The sequence below is a fragment of the Dipteris shenzhenensis genome, chromosome 26, assembly GCF_047967505.1.
Source record: "Dipteris shenzhenensis isolate YYH24624 ecotype China chromosome 26, Dip_SZ_1.0, whole genome shotgun sequence".
Classification (NCBI taxonomy): Eukaryota; Viridiplantae; Streptophyta; class Polypodiopsida; order Gleicheniales; family Dipteridaceae; genus Dipteris; species Dipteris shenzhenensis.
Genome location: NC_141621.1, coordinates 25,268,806 through 25,277,188, shown reverse-complemented (window position 1 = coordinate 25,277,188; position 8,383 = coordinate 25,268,806). Strand labels below are relative to the sequence as shown.

Genomic DNA, 8,383 nt, shown 5'->3' with positions numbered 1-8,383 from the left:
AATGTGTAATTCAATTCTTACATCCAATGGCATTTTAATTAACACGGTTGGAGTTTTAATTAGCATGATTCCAAGCACGTCTTGAGCCCATGATTACAATTCCGAATAAAACAGTACAACTCCAAAATGTTTAGTTCACAAGGCATTCATTGATAGAATGTTGCACAAGGAAATTGAAAGCCAAAAAAATAAAAGGAGTGTATATTAATTCATAGCCCAAAAAGTGCTTGTATGTACATATACCACAAAGCCAAGCCATGTCCTATGGCTTCAAGTACAAAAAATAAGAAGAGTGTATATACAAGAGAGGCATGAAGCTAGGCCAATGGCTTCAAGTACAAAAAAGAGTAGCTAGCACTACTTTTATGACTAATCTAAGTTCTCTGCATCCTCGCTCCCTTCTTCGCTCCCTTCTTCGCTCCCTTCTTTGTCACCTTCTTCCTCATCTTCTTTCTCTTGATCAACCCTAGGGGCCTGTAGACAAGGGACATGTATAGATGTATGAAAAATCAAATCTTTAGTTACAATATTGACATTATTTAAGTACTTTTAAATACCTGGGGGGTGCTCTAGTAGCCCGGATATATTGCTCCTCAATAATCAACCCATCATCATAGAAGTGCCTCCATTTATGTCCTCTACGATGGTGGTGGTGGTAGGTTGTCTTGACAAGAGTAGGGTACCTACCCACAATATCAAGCTGTAAGATGACACAATTTGCGGAGGCGTTAGTACAAAGAAACAACCTCCTAATAAATTGCATAAACACAATATAATTTGAGATTGATACTTACAAATTGGGCCTCCCATGATTCAATACCCCCTGCTCCAAAATGTGCATTTCGATATTGCTCCATTTGGATCCTTCGTGCCTCCATGTGCTGCAGACTGGGGTCCACCTTCATTACCTTCATTGCTTTCTTCCACTCATGCTTGTGAGCAGTGTGAGGCTGGCCCCTTGGTGGGTAACCTCCCTCTCTCCTAGCAACCTCGGCTAGTGCCTACCTCTTAAGCAAAGATCTTTTATTGGCAAGTATAATAACAATCTTTGACTATGCCCATTTATCTGTGAGCTCAACATTGGGGAGATTGGGATACCTAGAGCGTATAGCAGTGATGGTCTCATTAGTCAACTTTTTTTAATGCTCTTTGTATGGAATAAAGCAATATCTATAGTTGTTAGCAATTATAGAGTGCATGAAGACCATGATGTCCTTCCCTCGTGCATCTGATGCCTCGTGTCTGAGTGATGTCATAGAAGATCGTACCATCACCCTAGGGCATGCTTGCATCATTTGAATCATCCCCACCCCCACCATTACCCCCCCAAAGCACTGTTCCATGCATCCCCCACCGCTCTCCCTGCTACTATGCATGTTGCCCTACCATGATGAGCTAGTACACTGACCACTCATATCTAGAGAAGCGACTCTCGACTGCATCTATAGATGTGTCTAATAGCGCCTCAATAGGTGTGGCTACCTATTTTCCAAAATAGATGCATCTATAGACGCGCTCCGATAGATGCTTTTTAAAAAAAAGGTGAAAAGGAGATGCGCCCGACCCCAAAAAGAACAACACTAGTACCAAAAACTTCCATTCCCTACACATGACAAAGGATGAATGATTCACTTAGGAAGGACTGCTCTCTCCCTAATGAAAAAGGATAAGGCTCCGGGCTCTGATGGTTTGATGTCAAAATTCTATGAATGCTTTTGGGACATGTTGGGGAAAGACTTAACAGAAATGGCTAATGCCTCAGCCCTAAAAGAGGCTCTATCTGTGGATGTGAATACAGGGCTCATTAAATTATTTCCCAAAAGGCAATCTAGACTACAGGTTGGGGACTGACATCCCATTACAATGCTAAATGTGTCTTATAAGATTATTGCAAAGGCAATGGCCATGCGCATTAGAGAGATTTGCATGCTCATTGTTGACAAAGAGCAACTTCCAAAGAGGACCAAGAGACTTACCTTGGATAGAGGTATGGAAGCTTCTCATCAAGACTTACCACCAAGAGACTTACCTTGGAAAGAGGTATGGATGCTTCTCATCTTTCTTCAAAGCTGCTTCTCCTTCTTCTCTTCCTTGTTCACCCTCTTCTCTTGAATGCTTGGGAATGAGTGTGTAAACCTAGAGATGAGTGTGGCTGCTTGGAGATGAGTGTGGATGCCTAGAGCTCTATGGGTTAATAGGAAAGAAAGCTGTGCGATGCTAAGAGTATCGTAAGGAAAGCAAGCGCGCTAAAAGTAGGTTCAAAAATTAGCTCGCAGTCTGCACATCTATCAGCATGGCTAAAAGAGCATCTATCAACACATCTACACTGTGTTTTAGATGCACCTATAGATGTGTTCCATAGTAGGAGATGCAGTGTTAGATGCACTTGTAGACACTACACAAAGTTTTGACATTTACAACTCATGCAAGAACACATTTTTTGGGTTGTTTATTTGTAGGATGTCTTCATCTTCAACAAGTAGCTCCAGTGAGGATGAATCCCTCTATATCCACCATCATGAAATGTGTTGGAGAAAAAAATCAAATGTGTGTGATTGATGTCGAGGAAACATGTATCGTGCACGTAGAATTACACTCAATCACGTCTCAAAGTACAGAGAATGGGATGCAACCATATCTCGGGTAAGTGTTAAAGAGTTAAGGTTTATTGAGATACCTATGAGTGTTCATGTGTTTGATATATGATCCTTTTCTAATTTGATATAGGATGCAGTGCCACACTCGCATATGTTGCCCTATGCTCATCGTGAGGAGGCAAAGCGTTGGTGATATGAAGTGGTATCTTCAAGAGGGACCATTATGGATGCATGGAGTGATGGTGATAGTAGCCCTCTACCATTACCTCATGAGGTCATCGAGGAGGAGGATTTTGATGATATGGTGCAAGATTTATACGTCCATCAGTCCTTAGGTAGGGATGATAGCATGGAGTAAGACGATCTTTTTATTGCAGCATCGACTCCACTATTTGAGGGGTGCACATTCTCTGTTCTATGTGCCTCCCTTTAGTTACTAAACTTATAGACCATCGAGCAATGCAAGTTTGAATGCATTACTCAAGTAAGCTTTAAAGTCTATTTTGCAAACATGGTGAATTATGATAGTGGGTCAATTATTTGAATGCTTTTTCTCATTTATCATCTTCACGTGCAGGCTATTGTGTAAAATGCTTCCAAGGGAGAATAAATTACCGACCTCAAGAGATATGGCAAGGCAACATGTGACATTTCTTTGAGGATTGGATTACATGCGCATCCATGCGTGCATCAATGATTGCATTCTATTTCGTGGACCACATAAGGATGCAAGAGAGTGTCCTACTTGTGGAGAGGCAAGATATAGAGCAAATCTCAAAAATTTGGATGTGCCTCATAAGATCCTGTAACACTAGTGCAAATCCATTGCAGAGCTCATTTCATGGCATTCCTCCCATCGATCAACTGATGGCAAGTGGAGAACTCCCACAAACACTCCTGCATGGATGCATATTGAAGGCACATGGCCAAGCTTCAAGAAGAACCTAGGAACTTGAGACTTGGATTGGGTATGGATAGTAAGAACCCAGTTGGTCGCAAAAGGACCTCTTACAGTGTATGGCCAGTGATATTGGTGAATTATAATCTTCCACCCTTTATGGTGATTAAGAAAGGACATGTTATGTTATCCCTTCTAATTCCAAGGAAACATAAAGTCAAAAATCCTAATGTTTATCCGGAGCCTTTTATTGATGAGCTAGAGATATTTTGGAGAGGTATCGAGGTGCACGATAGTCTCCCTTGTCACAAGACTTCAACTGCAAAAAGCAGTCTTGATGTGGACTATGCATTACTTCCCAGGCTATGGCGAGTGTTCAGGTAAGCATTGAACTTTTAATTATGAGTAGGCAATCGATGTGGCACACTAAATGAGGCCTTTTGTGGTGGTACTTCCACTCTTCAAACTGCTTATGCCTCCTTCACAAGCCCAACAGTCTACCGCTCTCCTAGTGCCCTGGAAGCTTCACCACCACCACTCACCTTTAAGAGCAGATGATCCTACCAGTGCGCCATTTAAGGTGTGAAATGAGAATATGTCAAGGGAACTTTTTCTCGAGTCCCTTTAATGCATCTTGAGAAGAAACAAAAGCGTAGGAGCTCTTATCCTTACATTCACATCTTGAGTACTATGATTATCAAGGTCATCACTCATGTAATTCCCGAGGAGGAGACAGATTGACATGTTATGTTCATCACTTAGCCTTCTTACTTCAGTTCGGTTTGTTTTGGATGAAAAAGCCTTATGTTACTTCTCCCTGATTGTTCAAGTTCGATGTAGAGAACTTTTGATGGAAAAACTTGTCTCTTTTTAATTTATAATATAAATTTGCATTTTTGGAGAAAAAAAGGAACCAATAATAGAGATGGACTGTGATGAAGTCCATTATGAAGCCTTGTAGCAAAAACTAGTCCGAGGAAATAATAAAAAAGACTAAGAACAAAGATCGTGAAGACAAAGGGGAAATGAATTCTCAACAAAAAGGAGTGCAAAAACCTTGGGAAAGTCTCCAAGAAGTGAATGTCACAATTTCAATATGGCAATTGCTACAACTCTCTCCACACACTACTAAATTGTTTTAAAATCAGCCAATTTGTGTTGACGAACTAGTGATGAAATTAGCTACTAAAGAGATGGCATTCAAATGAACATTACAGAATGAAGAGTTTCCAATGATAATCAAACAATTAAAGCTAGTTCTAATTGAGCAACTATTAGTTTGAGAAGCTATCAAACAAAAATCAAAGTTAAAAAGTCTCAACCTGGTTCAAGTGGTAGATCAATGATTATTTCTTGAGCGATCGTAGAAAGATATTTTTCATGAAAAATATGGAGAGAAAAAATTTGAATCAAAGCACATCTCCAAGTCCCTAAAATCTAAGCGAATGAAGCTATAAATCAAGAGTTGATTAAAAAACAAAATTGAGAGCGATACAATTGAAATTCACCAAGCATATTATATTTTTTAAGGGACTAGAAAATGAAGGGATGAGATTTTTGAGATCCAATCAGAACTACAAGTACTATTGTTGCAACTTATGAAACCATTAGAATTGGAAATGATACACCGAGGCCAAAATATAAGGTCACCCAAATTCAACAATCTCTCTCACCTCTCTTCAAGAAAGCTAACAATATAGACGTACACTTCTTTGAGTTGCAATATGATAAAACTTGTTGACGAATCTTGGGTTCTTGTTCATTGCATGAGTAAACATTTTGACTACTTTGTGGTTAGATTTTCATGGTTACAAATCTATTGGATGAGTATTTATGGAGCCTCATAATTCACTACATAGTAATTGCATGCATGTTTCTATTCATTGATGACTCTCACTATGTTGTTAGCTTCTTATGTTGTCATATATGAAATGTTACTTCTTTCTTATTTAAAAAATGGATTTCTTCATCTAAGATACTTTTATGGCCACTTTCAGCTCGGTGTCATTCATCTCCTTTATATTTTTGAGGAATATTTAGAGTTTAAATATTAGTGCACAAAGGAGGAAATAGAAATTTTGCAATATAGGATCATCAATATGGAATGGTACCAATAAGAGGGAAAGACTTGTATATGGCAAATGCTATGTGTACATGTATTTATAGATTTATTGTGTTAAGGTCATCTACAAAACCTTCAAAGAAAAACAATCCACATTTTAAAGCAAGAAATAAGGAAACTAGAATATCCCCACTAATATAACAGATAGTGGTAGAGAAAGAAGCATTAGCACCAACACATTTTGGAGTTTAAATATTAGTGCACAAAGGAGGAAATAGAAATTTTGCAATATAGGATTGTCAATTATTTTTACAGATGTACTTGGTCAAGGTCATCTACAAAGCCTTACAAAGGAAATCTCCACATTTGCAAGCAAGAAAGGAGGAAACTAGAACTATCGCTTGTGGTGGAGGAAAAAGCATTAGAATGAAAACACATCACACATTTGCAATTCTTCTTGATTCTATAAATCCCTTCCCATGAAGACCAAAGGCTTGAACCATTTTCAAATAATCACAATATATGGTTGCCATGTACTTTGGGGAGTTGTTCCCATCTATAAACTCCATAGTTGGACCAAGCATTTTGTTGAAACAAGGGCCAATAGATGAAGTAACAGACATGTATAAGGCTCTAGCATGCACAATAACTCGATGCTCCAAGCTCTTGTATCGCCCATTAGTCACTATCCAATAGCGATTCAAAAATTAAACATCTCATGCCTTGATTTCTACCCATAACAAATATTTTACTTTTATGAGATGAAGTGTTGGAAATGGGAATCCTACCTCTAAATCCTTTTTTCTCGTGAGAATTGGGAAATATTTATACCTTATAGAAGCCAACAAATTTCAACTATAATTTTCAATTACCACACAATGACATGATCTTGAAAAGCACACATATCTCTATCTATCCTTAACCTATTAACCACAGACATCCAAAGAAAAAGGAGAGGACATGTGGCAGCTTGGAGGAGAAGAGCCTACCACGTGTCACAAAGAAGGAGCTCTTGGATGGAGGCTTGGAAGGGGAGGAGGTGGAAAGACAAGAGGGAGGCTTTGGGGAGAAGGTGAAAAGAGAAGAGGTAGCTTTAGGGGCAAGGAGGAGATAGAAGGTCAATGGAATGGAGGAGATGGAAGGTCACCTTCTGGAGGCAGGAGGAGATGAAAGGAGAGGAGGTGGAAAGACAAGACGTAGGCTTTGAGTGGGGAGGAGGTGGAAAGACAGATGCAGCTTTGGGAGGAAAGAGAAGATGGAAGGCCAATGGAATGAAAGGAGGAGATGGAAGGTCTCAGAGCCATGGGTTAAGACTTAGCCAAAATTTATGAATCAAAGATCCACCGATGAGGAGTGGTTGAGGATGGTCATGCATCTTTGCCCGTGCAAAGCAGGGGTTCAGTACTTGTACATAAATACGTGCGTGTAAGATGGGGAGTGGTTGAGGATAGTCATGCATCTTTGCCCATGCAAAGCACGGGTTCAGTACTAGTACATACATACATACATACATACACGCCTGCTCACAGACACCCCATATTGAGTGCTTACGCAAATTTCTTCGTGAATTTCCTACCCTGATTCGTCTTAAAAACTCAACAAAATAAATCACTTCAATGGGCAACTATGTAAGAATTATACAGATTTCAGTCTAGTCTTACCTCAATCTGATCTCCAAGGAAAATACTCAGAGCATCCTTCACTGGAATAACATCAATCCATTCTCCCTTGTGACGTATCTGGAGACCAGGCACATCATCTGGCTGTAGAATTGTGATCCCAGACACGTCCGAGTGTGGAGCGATCCCGAAAGCCAGTTCCTGGTCCTCGCAGGGAGGGTAACTATTTAGGAGAAGAACCTGAGAAGGATAATCGAAAGCCTTCTCCAAACAATCGGCAGCTACCCCAAGACTTTCTGATATGGCAGCTAAGAGTCGCAGAGCTAGCGCTCTTACTTCTTTGGAGTAATCTGAAGCTACTTTCCTGAGTCGCACCGACCCAGAAGAGTTGTATCAACGCGCTTCCGACGCGTAAAGCAGTACAGACGCCACATTCTAAATTTCAAGAAGGCTGCGTTGAGCATCCCACACCTGTAAGCAGCGGGTTTATCCGGCCACGCGTCTATAGACTCTTCCACGGGGTAAGAGACGTGCCTCAAAAACTCTCTCCTGCTGGGTACATCTTCGACGGCTGGATTGAAACTTTTTCCAAAGGAGATCAAGCCATTCTTTAAAAAGTCACCGGAGCTGTACTTCGATTTTTCCTCGCTGGGCAGCATAAAGAACTGCCGAGCGACCTCGAGCATTCTCTCCTGGAGAGCCGAAGCAACTCCATGGTTGATAATCTGCTCACGGCAGAACGAAATCGCTTCACAGAACATAAGACGCTCGTTATAGAACCAGTACAGAAACTAACCTGAAAGAATCCCCACTCTCGACAAGCACGCCCAATGTCATCAACAATCCGAGCACGACGATTTGCGAGATCTACCACCGGAATTGGTTCACGCTGAGCCGCTCCGGGGGGTATGTAATTATCCGGGATAGACACAAGGCCAGAGTCGTCTTACCATGTTGGAGAGACGATTACCAAAAATCCGACTAGAGATTGGATAAAAAACCATACGTGTATGTGAAGAATCAATGTGCGTTTAGCTTTCTTATCTTGATCGAGACCGTCACAATAATTTTTCCAAGCAAAGAACCTTATGGAACTTTAAAAGGCAAAGAATAAAAGTTTAATGAATGTTTTTATTTTTGCGTGGAAAAGTTAAAAAATTAGAGGAAAAAGAAGAAAAATATAATGAATCTGAGACTACAAAGGCAC

The 8,383-nt window shown here is 40.3% G+C and overlaps 1 protein-coding gene across 3 annotated transcripts; it reads right to left on the bottom strand.

Moving 5' to 3' along the window:
- Nucleotides 1–5,858: 5,858 nt before the first annotated feature.
- Nucleotides 5,859–8,084, bottom strand: LOC147884871 (fe(II)/2-oxoglutarate-dependent dioxygenase 4-like). Of its 3 annotated transcripts, XM_087397682.1 has the most exons (4): nt 7,973–8,084; nt 7,648–7,901; nt 7,219–7,540; nt 5,859–6,242 (listed from the first exon to the last, which is right to left on the bottom strand). In XM_087397682.1, the coding sequence occupies exons 2-4, from the start codon at nt 7,860–7,862 to the stop codon at nt 6,240–6,242; spliced, it is 540 nt and encodes a 179-aa protein (XP_087253808.1). In that variant the 5' UTR covers nt 7,863–7,901; nt 7,973–8,084; the 3' UTR covers nt 5,859–6,239. The 3 variants fall into 3 exon arrangements, with proteins under 3 accessions (XP_087253808.1, XP_087253806.1, XP_087253807.1); XM_087397680.1 differs by lacking the exon at nt 5,859–6,242 and having other exon boundaries at nt 7,088–7,540; XM_087397681.1 differs by lacking the exon at nt 5,859–6,242 and having other exon boundaries at nt 7,088–7,540; nt 7,648–7,868; nt 7,973–8,030.
- Nucleotides 8,085–8,383: the final 299 nt, after the last annotated feature.

What these genes read in the sequence shown, in the direction of transcription:
- LOC147884871 (XM_087397680.1), bottom strand. Translation starts at nt 7,862, where the DNA reads ATGCTCGAGGTCGCTCGGCAGTTCTTTATGCTGCCCAGCGAGGAAAAA. An exon ending in GATAAACCCGCTGCTTACAG is followed by an intron (nt 7,541 to 7,647) that starts GTGTGGGATGCT and finishes GGTGCGACTCAG; the next exon opens with GAAAGTAGCTTCAGATTACT.